Genomic DNA, 14,568 nt, shown 5'->3' with positions numbered 1-14,568 from the left:
ACCCCTTTTATAATTAAAAGAGAGAGCCACAGCTATGAGATATGCATTAAGCCTATTTAAAAATGTGTCTATGAGTTGAACATAATTACAAATGCTGTATGTTTTGTTCAACTGTCCAGAGACCAAATGCTTTTTCATAAAAAGTAGATACATAATGTTAGCAGTATATGTCTTTCAGGCAGTATATATATATTTATATGAAGTAGTAAAAGGGATTTGTTCATTACCATGATAAACCCTACTTCTAAAAGAGACTGCCTTCATTTTCATATTCTATGGTAAAAATTATTTCAGGATATCAGTCATTAAATAAATCTTTATAGATACATCACTCTTTCACAATGCCAAAAATATCCTTAATGTAACGTGCTTAGTGTGAGGTAGGTATAATACCTTGTATTCCAGAGTAGCCACACACATATCAATAGCAACGTGTGATATTAGATCAGTTTGTTAGTTTTATATACAGTGGATGATATTACTATTCATCTATAAATGTATTTCTGCTGTGCTATCTAGACACCAGTTATGGCAAACAATATTTCAGCTAGTTTTGAGGAGTCCATCCAAAGCAGTTTGTTGTTCTATTTATCAAATAGTTATGAAATATTCTGCACTGTTGGCAAGAAGCTAGGTAAAGAATAAAAATATGGAAATGCAGTATATATATAAAACAAGAACACTTTGGACAGAGTTTTTAAACATTTCAGGGTTCTGATAACCTCTCAGACAACTCTAATTTTGCTGTCTGGTTACTATCATGACCACAAAGAATTATGTTTACAGTGTTTTGTTGTACAGTCTAGTTAACAATATAATACTTATTTCCTTCATTTAAATCTGAAGCTTCCCATATAAACATGTGCAGGTGCCCTCAAACTAATAGTATTACAAAACAGCACACGTGGAAATATATCTGAATGTTTTGCTATCTAGGAGTGGGACTTAAAAAATGAGGTCATCTACCCATTATTCAAAATCAATACCACTTCTATAAATACTTCCTTTGGACTTTCAAGTGCATTATGTCTCATTTGTGTGTTCTAATTGCAAGATCCTTGGGCTAGGGACTTTCTTCTTTTGTGTGTCTTATACAGTCCTGAAGGTACTGTCTACACATAACAAATAATGTTTAAATAATTTACTTTCCTTTAGAACTCTTTATAGTTGTTTTAAACTGCACTTAATCACAGATGGACAGATTTTGACTTTTTTAAAAATTAATCTTTAATTCTGTGATTTAATAAATGGGTAGACAGTGGTGTAATTAATAGATTACAACAAAAATCTGTGAATTCAGTTACGTTCCTGGGGCTGGATGATATACTTTTCCAGTGAAAAATATTCTGTTTGTGCTTTTTTTTAAAATGCATGTTTGCAATTATAAAGCCAGTCCAGGTAAACTCTACATGTTAAATTTAAATTTGTAACAATTTTTTCCTAGATTACACCACCACCATCACTGACAGATCCACTTAAAGAACTTTTTAGACAACAGGAAGTTGTAAGGATGAAATTGCGTTTACAGCACAGTATTGAAAGGGTAAGAATACAGAAAAATGTTCATTTCTCTATTTTAAACTTTCTATATATATACATTTAATCTAGTGTGTGTGTGTATGTATAATAAATAATTTAAGTAATATTATATATATATATATATATATATTACTTAAATTAACATTGCTTTTAGAAGTAAATTCCTTACACTGCTGTTTTACAAATCAGAGAAATGTTGTACACATTCATACTGCAGATCAAACTAGAATTAACACAGTATAATTTCAGTACTGTACATGAGGTAATATACACAACAGTCCTTTATATACTAACATGAGAACGTGCTGCAACTTGCTGCTTATTGCAATGAAAATTTGCTCAGTTGTCCAAATAGCGGTTTCCATGTGGGAAACCAAGAGAGAGACATTTTTTGAATGCCAGTACTTCTAGTAAATATTGCAACTGGCATATACTTGGTTTACTTGGCTGTTTTGTACTCTGTTAAGGAAATAATACAATTTATGTATGTTTTGTTAGTTAATAAAAATAATAAAACTGGGTCTGAGTCGTGGTGTAATAATTCCCAACTAGAGTTTTATTCAGTTTAAAGATATATCCTAGATTACAAATGTTAACTAACATGTTTTGGTCTCCTGCTTGTTAGAATTTCACCAACATTTTTTTTTATGGCTACACGTGCAGACTTTGTGGAAGTTAGAAATGGAAAAGACCATCTATCTGTGAATGTATATTCTTTAAATGTTTATTTCAATGCATTTTTTGGGGCTATGGGCTTTAAGAAATCTGCACACTTTAGGAAGGAAAAGTCTGGGGATGCTTTAAAGTCTTTTAATCCAACAGGTTATACCAAGAAAATCAAAGAGTCTGAGGCGTTTAACTGTCCATCAGGAATGAGTACATTAACCCAGAATTTTGATTTAGGGCATTTTTACCCATTTTTTCCTCCTTTAGACCCTTGTGATCTAGTGTACAAGTATTCTTGAATGAAACATGTGAAGTTGCTAGGTCAAATTGCTTTTAAGATAACCTGAGAAAAAGCACTAGAATTTTCCGAAAGTGAAAAACAGTATTTTTTTCTAAGATTGGTATCTTTATCGAAGACAATATATGAAACTTCGAGCACAAAGGACCTATTTTGGACAATGTAGAGGTGGGCCAGAACCTTCCTTTGAATGGAAAACTGCTTGCAACTTCAGGGAGAGGCTATTATTTCTCCACAATATTGGCTGTTCCTTGTTCAGATTGTCTATTTACAAATCCACTCTTCTTTTCCTTTGACTCTTGGTTTCCTCTTGCCTCATTCACTTTATAGCAGATTTTTTTTTTTAAGCTGCTTGAATTCTAGGGATATTTGGGTCCATAAATAGAACTTCTAAATAATTTTACTTTGAGGAAAGTACAATAATTAATTCAGTTGTGATTCTACTTTAATGTTATTTTGGGTTCTGATCCTGCCTTGTATGTCATAGAAGTAGACTTCTGTACCAATACAGAGTTCAATGAAGCTTTCTGCAAATGCAGCAGTCTGCTATGAGCTACACAATACAGGATCATGGCCTCCTGAGTCTTTATACCTAATGAAAAAAAATGCCTTTTACTTAGCACACACAAAAAATTCTGTCTTCTCAGATGTTCTACCGAATTCTGTATATATTTAATTTGCACATTTTAGTTATTTTGATCACTGGCTGAGTGGAAATATAATGCATTGTTATGTAGATCAGGGCCAGCCCTGGGCTTTGTGGGGTCTTAAAACAAGTTACATATGAGAGCATTCTGCTCTTTTAGTACCAAAAACTAAAAGCCAAAAAAAAAAAAAAAAGTGCAAGTTCATCAGAAGCAGGAAGCCTGCTAAACAATCAGTGGGGCCACTGGACAATCGAGGTGCTAAAGGAGCACTCCAGGAAGATAAGGCCATAGCGGAGAAACTAAATTAATACTTTGCTTGTCTTCACTGCAGAGGATAAGAGGGAGATTGCGTACACCAGAGCCATTCTTTTTAGGTGACAAATCTGAGAACTGTCCCGGATTGGGGTGTCAGTAGAGGAGGTTTTGGAACAAATGATAAATTTAAACATTAATAAATCACTAAGACCAGATGGTATTCACCAAAGAGTTCTGAAGGAACTCAGATATGAAATTGAAGAACTACTAAGTGGCATGTAACCTGTCATTTAAATCAGCTTCTGTACTAGATGACTATAGGATAGCTAATGTTTTAAATACTTGTAAAAGGTTCCAGACACAATCCTGGCAATTACAGGCTGGGAAGTTTTAACTTCAGTACTAGGCAAATTAGTTGAAACTATAGTAAAGAACAGAATTATCAGACACACAGATGAACACAATCTGTTGGAGGCATTAGTGTGGCTTTTGTAAAGGCAAATCATGCCTGACCAATCTATTATAATTCTTGGAGTGAGTAAAATGATTTTTAGTCTTTGTCTCAGACTTCATGAAACTGCAGAAGCAATTTAGAGTGGTTTTTCCAATCTTCTCCATGTTCTTTAGGGAGTTTATTGCATCTTGCTTTGCAAGACACTGTTGCAACTAGCTGTTTGGGTTAACAAACATGGACAAGGATGATCTAGTGGATATAATGTACTTAGACTTTCAGAAGGCCTTTGACAAAGTCCCTCACAAAAGGCTCTTAAGCAAAGTAAGCATTCATGGGATAAGAGGGAAGGTCCTCTTGTGGATCAGTAACTGGTTGAAAGACAGAAAATAAAGGGTAGGAATACAGAATCAGTTTTCAGGATGGAGAGAGGTAAATAATGGTGTCCCCCAGGGGTCCGTACTGGTATCAGTGCTGTTCAGCATATTTATAAATGATCTGGAATAAGGGGTAAAAGTGATGTGGCAACATTTGCAGATAATATAAAATTACTCAAGATAGTTAAGTCCAAAGCAGACTGCAAAAGGTTGCAAAGGGATCTCACAAAACTGAGTGACTGGGCAACAAAATGCCAGATTAAATTCAATGTTGATAAATGCAAAGTAATGCATAGTGGAAAACATAATCCCAACTATATGTACAAACTGATGGGGTCTAAATTAGCTGTTACCACTTAGGAAAGAGATCTTGGAATCACTGTGGATAATTCTTTGAAAACATCCGCTTAGTGTGCAGTGGCAGTCAAAAAAGCTAACAGAATGTTGGGAACCATTAGGAAAGGGATAGATAATAAGACAGAGAATATAATAATGCCTCTATATAAATCCGTGGTTTGCCCATACTTTGAATTCAGTGTGCAGTTCTGGTCACCCCATCTCAAAAACGATACATTAGAATTAGAAAAGTTACAGAAAAGGACAACAAAAAATGTTTAGGGGTATGGAACAGCTTCCATATGAGAGAAGATTAAAAAGACAGGGACTTGTCATCTTGGAAAAGAGAGGACTAAGAGGAGGATATAATAGCAGTCTATAAAATCATGAATGGTGTGGAGCAAGTGAATAACAAATTGTTATTTATTCCAGTGGTTTTCAACCATTTTTCATTTGAGGACCCCTTTGGAAATTTTCAGTGGAGGTGCAGACCCCTTCGGAAATCTATTGTCAGTTGAATTCTGTTCAGTCCATTTTTTAAATGACTCCTTAGACATAGTTGGGTATGCGCACCACAGGTTGAGAACCAGTGGGTTACTCCTTCACATTATACAAGAACCAGCTTTCACCCAATGAAATTAATAGGCAGCAGGTTTAAAACAAACAATAGTGAAGTACTTCTTCACACTAAACACAGTCAACCTGTGGGACTTGTTGCCGGGGATGTTGTAAAGGCCAAAACTATAACTGGGTTAAAAAAAGAACTAGATAAGTTCATGGAGGATAGGTCCATCAGTGGCTATTAGCGAGGATGATCAGGGATGTACCCCATGCTCTGAGTGTCCCTAGCCTGCATTTGCCAGAAGCTGGGAGTGGACAACAGGGGATGGACCACTTGATGACTGCCTGTTCTGTTCATTCCCTCTGAAGCATCTAGCTTTGGCTAATATCAGAAGACAGGATACTGGGCTGGTTGGACCACTGGTCTGACCCACTATGGCCGTTCTTATGTACCCATAACTGCCTCATGCTTTTGCAACATCATCTCTTTTCCTTGCGTTTTTACTAGAGAGTTGCACGCTTTGTTGCTTTCATAGGCTGAGCTTGTACACTCAATCAGCGAGAACAACATATTAAGCATATAAGAAATTCTATTTCCTGCAGCACCAAATAGACACACTGGTGATTTTCCTCTCATAGCAGTGGAAATCAGGTTTCTCCAGTGTTCCAGTTTTCACCAAAATCAATAAGGTTTTGCACATTGATGCATAAAATATTCCCTGAAATTTTGGAATTGATTGGCTGCATGGTGCCACAACCCTTCAACCTGAAGCTTATGTGATTGTTAAGGATTCAGTAGAATTGTCTGTTGTTCGCAGGTGGTGGGAAGGGGAAGGGGTAGGAACACAGACTCTACTCCTGAATGCAAATACCCAGCCCTCCTAGAGCACTGCCATCTGAGGATCTTAGAGTACTTTATAGGTCTGAGGGAATTCAATTCTCATCCCCTTTGGCCTACATGGGACAGAAGAACATAAGATTCATTGCAGTCAGTTTCTGCAGATCTCCCCATTCTGTCCCTGACTTCACCACCACTCAGGCTTACAAACTCCATATTGCCTTTTACTCCCCCACATTGCCTCCACCCAAACTCAGGTTGCCATTGAATCCTCTCGGTTCTCCGTCCCCATGCCCCCCCACCTATCCACACACACATACCTGGATTCCGACCTTGGTCATCTCCCTTTACTGCTGCTGACTCCTCTCTGACCTCACTGCCTCTCTCCTTACTTCCCCTCAGCTCAGCCAAAGTGCTACTCCTAAAATCACCTTCCTCCCCTGATGCTCTGCTTATGTCAATCAGTTCTTCAGATCTCTACGCTGCACTCCCTGTGCCTGCTGCATGAAGATCAAACTTCTCACCTGCAGTGCCCTGCCCAGCTCGACTCCTGCCTCCATCTCATCTGCATTCACCCAAGCCTCCCTGCTTATCACCCCATTGTATGCCCTTCCCCATCTTTCTTCATGAAACAGTCTTGCCTCCTTCCCATATCATGTGACATCCTGCTCTTCCTTCACATCTCTCCCAAGAGCTCATTTCTCTTGGGAGAGACTTCTGTCAGTTTCCTGCAAACAATCCCTGGTGTGCTCTGTGGGACTTAAATGTTCAAATGAGTCTGAGACTGTTTTCTTTCTTGCCAGAAGCAGTTCTGCATTGTTGGTACGAACATCTCTGGCACTTTGAAAACACTTTGTTGCTTTTGTAGTCCAACCTGTGCAGCCAGTAAGAGAGTGCAGTATATTAAGCTGCTGCTGCTTTGTGATGCATTAGGCAGCTTTAAGGAATCTGGTGCCAGCAGCACCAAATGGGCACTCTGTGGGCCTGAAAGATGGAAATCAAGCTCTTCTGGCTTTCCAGTTTTCACCAGAATCAATAGAGTTCTGCCCATTGATGCCTACAACATTCACTGAAATTTTGGAATTAGTCAGATGCACTGTTCAAAAGTTATCACATATAGACACAAACAAAGAGAGAAATGCCATTGAGTTGAGTGTTGGTTCTTGTTCCACTCAGCCAGCTAGATTTACCATAATGTGCTGCATAGGGAACTATGCAGCTTCTGAGTGGTCTTCAATGGATTTTTGTAGAATGTAATTATCTGCATGCTTAGTGGTTTTAACTGCAAGGAAAATGTGTTTTCCAAAGACTTTACTGGCTCCTTGCAGATGCCCTAAGTATGTTAATATTGCTCTGTAAAGCCCTATTTATCAGAGTCCTAGTTATCTGAGGAATTGCCTCTGTTTCTCTACTGTGCCACAATATTTGAAGTCAGATTATTATTAATTATTTGGATTACTACAATACTTTAGTCCCTATATTTAAAGGGTTGGGAGTCTACTGGCAAGGCATTTTCAAGGTAGGGGCCCTCAACTTTGGAATTTTCTTTCCTCATTGGTCCATCTGAATCAAAGTTTGTGGACCTCCAAGGCACAGTGTGTTTAAAATAAATCTCTCTCTATACGCAGACCTTTGCTTAATGGGGAATATGTTTCTGGGTCTATGTCCTCGCATTGATTACAGCCAATGTAACTACATTTTATATTGTTTTTAAATTAGGGCTGTCAAGCGATTAAACATTTTAATTGCAATTAATTGCGCTGTTAAACAATAATAGCATACCATTTATTTAAATATTTTTGGATGTTTTCTACATTTGCAAATGTATTGATTTCAGTTACAACACAGAATAAAGTGTACAGTGCTCACTTTATATTTATTTTTGATTACAAGTATTTTCACTGTAAGAACCAAAGGAATAGTATTTTTCAGTTCATCTAATACAAGTACTGTAGTGCACCTCTTCATCATGAAAGTTGAATTTACAAATGTAGTATTATGTATAAAAACCCCCAGCATTCAAAAATAAAACAATATAAAATTTTAGAGCCTGAAAGTCCACTCAGTCCTACTTCTTGTTCAGCCAGTCACTCAGCCAAACAAGCTTGTTTACATTTGCAGGAGATAATGCTGCCCGCTTCTTGTTTACAGTGTCACCTGAAAGTGAGAACAGGTGTTCGCATTACACTGTTTTAACCGGCGTCGCTAGATATTTATGTGCCAGATATACTAAAGATTCATATGTCCCTTCATGCTTCAACCACCATTCCAGGAGACATGCGTCCATGCTGATCACAGGTTCTACTCGATAACAATACAGAGCAGTACAGACCGACGCATGTTTATTTTCATTATCTGAGTCAGATGAGGTAAACATTTGAAATTCAAGCAGACCACATTACGGTAATTCTGAACTTAGTCATTAAATAGAAAGAGAGTACTCAAGACTAAACGATAAAAGATTTTACTCGGACCCTTATTGTTCAAGCCTAAAAACAGAGAGCAAGTACTGTCAAAAACAATTTTAAAAGTAGAACATTTTTTTAGGCCCTCACAAAACATAAATTATTGAGGATCCCATTTATTACAATAGGGCATATTGCTTCGATTTTAAATTATACTTTCAGAAGTTTCAATGTAATTCAGTGGCATCATCAAGTAGAGCCACATCTTTAGGTTTCTAATGAAATTTCTAGAATGAAAGTTCACAAAAGTTATTTTATTTTTCTTTAGAAATCTGGTGACATTCAAAATGACAGAATGTAAATGTTATCAAAGCAGAAAAATAGGAGAATGTTGCATTTTCTCATTAAAGCCCTCAAAAACAAAAAAAAAAAGTCCTGAAAAGAATTTTGGTATGCAAATATTTTTACAAATGTAAATTCAAATGACAATTTATGAAATATTCAGCTATATGTTAATATTTTTATCCAATTAGGAAAAACTTATTGTATCTAACGAACAAGAAGTTCTGCGTGTCCATTATCGAGCTGCAAGAACTTTAGCTAATCAGACATTACCATTCAGTGCCTGCACCGTACTGCTGGATGCTGAAGTATATAATGTGCCCCTGGACTCGCAGGTAAGAGGAGACTTTTATTTTAGGATTTCAGAGCATCCAGTTAGATGATTTTCCTATTACTTATCTTTTTGATAAGTACTTTTACGTCTGACTTGAGAGAGGATATTGGGTAATATCCTGGTACCACTGAAGTCAATGGCAAAACTTCCTTTGACTTCCTGGGTGTCTGGAGCATGGATAGTGGTGCGATTTTGCACAAATGTTGACTGGAAAAGCTTTGTGGAGAAGCTCATACAATACCTTCCTGCCCTGTGTATGGCAATAATTAGTTATCTGAAAAGTGAAAATCCCTCACTTTCATGAACGAACAGTAAAATTTCACCAAATAATTTTAAAGTCATTAGCCATATTTGTAGTTAAACAAACCATGGTAAAGATCAGATCTCATGTTTTAGGGCATAAACTATTCACCTGCACAGCTGAGGAGGGATTTCTTCTCCCTAGACAGCATTGCACAATTAACTAGGTTTATTATAGGGGCTTGTTGCCTTCTTCCCATAATTACTGTTGGAGCAGGATACTAGAATCATAGACTAGAAGACCTGATCCAGTATTTCATATAATCTATTTAGATTATTTGCTATTATGGTTGCTATCATAGTTTTAGGGGGTCTTGTTTGTTTGTTATTTTTTTGTTTTTAAGGGATGGGGTGGGGGATTCCAGTGTGGTATAAGAAATGAAGCAGAAGCATATATCTGAACAATATTTACATTAAAAAAACTTGTGGAGTGTTTAATGTTTTAATTTCATTTAGTGTTTTAAGAGACATGTGATACTTTAAAATACTATTCAATAGTCTAGTACCTGGTGAAAGAGTGTGGCAGTTTTGTACTGTAAAATATCTGCTTGTTCCCTGAGGAATTTTTGAAGTATAGCAGTATAGTCTTTCACTGAAGGAGTACTGTGGTGATGTTTTTTCTTTTGGTTTTTGTTCAGTTGTTTAGTGTTTATATACCTTATTCTATTAAATATACTCCTCTTTGTCATAAAAATTTATAGTTGCAAATGTGAAGATCTTCGACACTGCCAAATGACTGTCTTCGTAAAAGCGTACTATGGTTTCCCAAGCTGTCATCCTCAATGTACAACATTTAAAAATAAGCAGTAAATTCTGAGACTATTCTGCATATTTAATTATGTGTGGAATGACACTAAAGTTGCTGCTATCGTGATTCTGAATATGCTTACACATTATGAGCTTTCCATGAACAGTCCCAACAAAGAATGACAATGGAAATATGATCAGACTTCCATTTTGATGGCTGTGACCCCTTTCATAATAGAAGTAGTTTGATTTCTCTGTGGCTATAAGAAAAATACTGCGGCATTGAATGATGGGCATTTTAAGGTGGAACATCTTTGCAAAGGGTTTTTGTCATATGGGGTAAAAAGTAATATGGATCTTTCTCTTGTCCTACTTTTGAATATCTTCTGCAGCCAATCAGTTCAGATTGCTGAATGTTCCTTTGAGTGCTGTTGTTGCTTTCCCCAAGCCTGAAAGACAGTTCAATGTCTTTTGTTTGGTTACTGCCATTTTTTAAGTAGAACAAGTAGTTTAGCAACGTTGTGGTTGGTTTATTTTAGTGTATATAAGCTAAATAACATTTTGGAAGACATACTTAAATCTTTTACTTTTCAGAGATTCGTATCCATAATTGTTATACTTGGTACAGCAGATAACTTTGTCCAATCACAGAGAAGTCTTTCAGCACCTGCAAGGGCTTCAGGGCTTTCACCTTAGTTTGGGGACTTGGGGATCTGGGTTCTTGATCAGCCCGGTTCTTCCCATTGTGGATTTTCCACTGAGGTAAAGATCCCTGTTGTCATATCTTTTGGAGTTGGTAGGGGAGCCCCTGGTCTGATCCAGGGCCCAATGGTGGGCAGTTAAATTCTGCCCTTTGGGGTGCTAAGTAGCTGCCTCCCGAGATCACTTCCTACCTAAGTCCCCTTTTTCCCCATGGGGTAAATTTAAGAACCACAAATAAAGTTTCTGGCCTTTTGTAATCAGTCACCAGTCTGTTCTTTGCAGGCTTTGTCAGGGCTGTGTTGCCATGTCTCCAGCAACAAGAGTTCCTCAGCCATACTTGCTCAGAGCAGAGGTCTGCTCTCTTCTACAGTCTGCTTCCCTTTTTAAACTCCACCTCATGCTTGTGCAGACTTTGCAGGTATAGCAGGACAGGGCCATCTGGGCCCAGAACTTCTTTTTAACCCCTTGTTCTCCAGTATTGTAACAGGAGTAAGTAATGATTAACAACTTGCATTACTTCATTATTTGAAAAACTGTTTCTAATGTGTTTCTTCTCTAGGCGGATGACAGTAAAACATCAGTTAGGGATCGATTTAATGCAAGGCAGTTCATGTCATGGCTACAAGATGTAGATGATAAATTTGACAAATTAAAGGTATGTATCTGCATTTGTCCTTTCAAAGTCAAAAAATTAGACTACAAATGAAACTACAAAGATGAGATGAATAAGCATGGTAAACTTTTTTGAGTGCAATACCATAAAATTATAGTAATGTAAGGCGCATTTAAAAGAAAAAAATCATAATCTTGAGCAGCTTACTGTTATGTTGATATGTAAAGAAATTATTTGGTAGAAGAATCTGTGTTTTTGTTAGTTTTTAATTAACTATCCATATATAATTAAGCCAAGTAAATATTATATTAGATATGTATTTCAGCTTTCTAACGCTCCCTTTAAAGATCTCTGGTGTTACTTAAATGCAATTTTCTTTTTAAAATGTTTGTTTTAAATATTTGAAAACATTAACCTAATTTTTCATTTTGAATAGACATGCCTTTTGATGAGGCAACAGCATGAAGCAGCAGCTTTAAATGCTGTACAGAGACTGGAATGGCAGCTTAAACTACAAGAACTTGATCCTGCTACATACAAATCTATCAGCATTTATGAAATTCAGGAGTTTTATGTTCCTCTTGTTGATGTTAATGATGATTTTGAATTGACACCTATATGACAGCTGGCTGTCTCTTTCAATGGAGACAGCCTGAGAGAAATGGACAGCAATGGGCAGAAATGTATGCATCTCTTGAGGTATAGCACTTAATTCTGTGGAATATCTCCTTGCCCAATAATTGAGGTATTCTTTCAGATAAATAGTTCACAAAGGCTTGTTAAATATGGTAAATGGATGATAGTAAATACTGTTTCATTTAGTGATAAATGACAATTATATTGGATGGTAGTTCCAAAAAGCAGTTTCCCAGTAAATGCCATTATTTATATTTTAAAAGTTAACTACAATTTTAGAGGATATTCATTGAAAAGATGACAAGATACAGTGAGTTAACAGCGCTGGAAGTTGTTAACAAGTTACATAACCACTGAAAAGCATTTGATATTTAATAAAGCCTGCTTTAAAGCTTTGTATTATGAAACTTCAGTAACAGTTGAACTCCCATAGAAAAACGATGACAGTCTGTGGAAGAAATACAAGATTTGGAAGGAAAAAAGTCTGGTCATTTTATTATATTTGTAAATTTGTACAGTTTTCTTTTGGAAAAGATGTAATATTGTCATTTTTAAATAACTTATTTTATACATATTGTGAAAATGTAAATAGTCTTGTAATTAATGTTGAAAACATGTACAAAAATAGATATTTTAACTGTAAAACTGTTTTGTCTAATGTTTTATTGGACCAAAGTTGTAGTTTTTATTAAGTGTAGTGTATTTCTGGTTGGCAGTTCTTTTAGTAAGGCATGTGTTTGATTTAGCTGCTTGTTTCATCACCATAACTGTAAAAGATTTGAAACTGAATGGTGTTGCATGCTTCACTCAACTTAACTCCCTTACTTCAGTAACTGATACCTAAATAATTGTAATATTTACAAAACCACATTTCATATTAGTCTGCTATTGTAATGCCCTACCTATGACTTACTATGACAAAAATATTTTTGTTTAAACTAAAACACCTTTTGCTCTTATATGGTGGTCTCACAATAGAGCCTATTTTTTTCCCAACAAAATGCCTTTGAATGAAAATTCTTAAATTGTACATTGTCTATTTTAATATTTACCTATGGAAGGATATGTAAATAGTTGTAAATATGTTTAATAAATTTTATTGGTCATGTTAACAAATGCTTGGATTTTTTTTACTGAAATTAAATCTTGAAGCTTTAGATACTATTTAACAAAAATATTTTAAAATGTGATAAGAATTGATTTAGAATTGATAGTTGAAAGAGTCCAGAGAGAAAATGTGTGTGTGTGTGTGTATATATATGTATATATACTGATCACCTTTGCAGTAGTTTATGAACAGTTAATGATCAGGTCAGTTTTTATCATTATCATAGTCATGTAAGGGTTGAGAGCAAAAATAACAGTCAACTATAGAAAAACTTCCCTGTGTTATGACATTTAACACTTTTTTTTTTATAATCATTAGCACTACTAATGTGTGGGTAATGAAGTTTTTATTGGTAGGAGGTTACAGATAGTCGTGAAAATATTTTTGTACTATCTAGTGCGGGAAATATTCAAGAATACTTTGGATCTGATATCTGCAACTGAGATTACATTTGAAGGTATTGCCTTCTAAAAAAGAGTTTATCTGAGAGAAACTGGCTAGTTGGAAAGCTGTTATAAGTATGGAGGGTAGAACTTACAGGAGCTGTTTAGTTATTTGGTGAAATACACAATATTATGCCATGTGCCTGTATGAATGCAGAATGTACTTGTTTTCAGATGATGAAAAAACAAACTGAACAGACTGACATAATATCAGGGACTTACTTGTGTAGGTCTTAACTTAGGCCCATTCCAGGATAAGAGACACGAACTCAAACATAATAGGGCTACACTTTGGGCCAACTATAAAAAGTAATTAAATAATTTTAAACTTCCACACTATACACCTACTCTTTTTCAACTTGCATTTACATTCATAAAGATCAAGAAAGTAAGAATCTATTAGAACAATAATGAGTAACTTAAAACTATAAGTGGTGAAATCCTGGCTCTATTGAAGTCACTAGGGCCAAGATTTCACCATGGCATGTATTATAAGCTTGCTGAACATCAAATGGTTATGTGGCTTCCTCTCCAGGACTCAAGTTTCAGAGGCTTTGCTATCCAATGGGTAATAGTAACAATAACCTGTCTGGTCTAGGGCACGCAAAGGAAGAAGCATGGCTCACAGAGAAGTCCCATTCAGACCTCACATTCCATGTAAATGTTGTAAGAGTTATAAGATGTTTGCATCCTAGATTACAAATACATAACAGGCAGAACACATCCAGTCCAGTGCTTTCAGTAACTTATTTAAACTGGTAAGAGGACCAGAAGCCAGAAACGCCTCTGAACTCCGATCTGCTGTTCCTTTTAAAAGAGAGAAGACTAATTGTCCTCAGTTTCCCACTGCACATAAAAAGGTACATTTTCTTGTGGATAGGTTAAGCAGAAATGCAGTTATCCTGAGGAAAGGATTGTGTCCTCTAGTGTTGCAGTCCCTTGTAAAAAATAAGGGCTCTTGGCCATCAAG

The 14,568-nt window shown here is 36.1% G+C and overlaps 1 protein-coding gene across 4 annotated transcripts in view; it reads left to right on the top strand.

The window, feature by feature from the left end:
- Positions 1-13,163, top strand: part of ANKRD12 (ankyrin repeat domain 12) — a 128,471-nt gene extending 115,308 nt beyond the window's left edge. For all 4 annotated transcript variants that reach the window (XM_050942090.1, XM_050942088.1, XM_050942089.1 and 1 more), the window contains 4 exons: positions 1,445-1,543; positions 8,907-9,050; positions 11,358-11,453; positions 11,848-13,163. In XM_050942090.1, coding sequence (XP_050798047.1) covers positions 1,445-1,543; positions 8,907-9,050; positions 11,358-11,453; positions 11,848-12,033 — 525 coding nt within the window. In that variant the 3' untranslated portion in view covers positions 12,034-13,163. The remainder of the gene's footprint in view (positions 1-1,444; positions 1,544-8,906; positions 9,051-11,357; positions 11,454-11,847) is intronic.
- Positions 13,164-14,568: the final 1,405 nt, after the last annotated feature.

The sequence above is a fragment of the Gopherus flavomarginatus genome, chromosome 2 (genome assembly GCF_025201925.1).
Source record: "Gopherus flavomarginatus isolate rGopFla2 chromosome 2, rGopFla2.mat.asm, whole genome shotgun sequence".
Classification (NCBI taxonomy): domain Eukaryota; kingdom Metazoa; phylum Chordata; order Testudines; family Testudinidae; genus Gopherus; species Gopherus flavomarginatus.
Note: the sequence above shows the minus strand (reverse complement) of the source record. Positions and strands in the feature narration are given on the sequence as shown.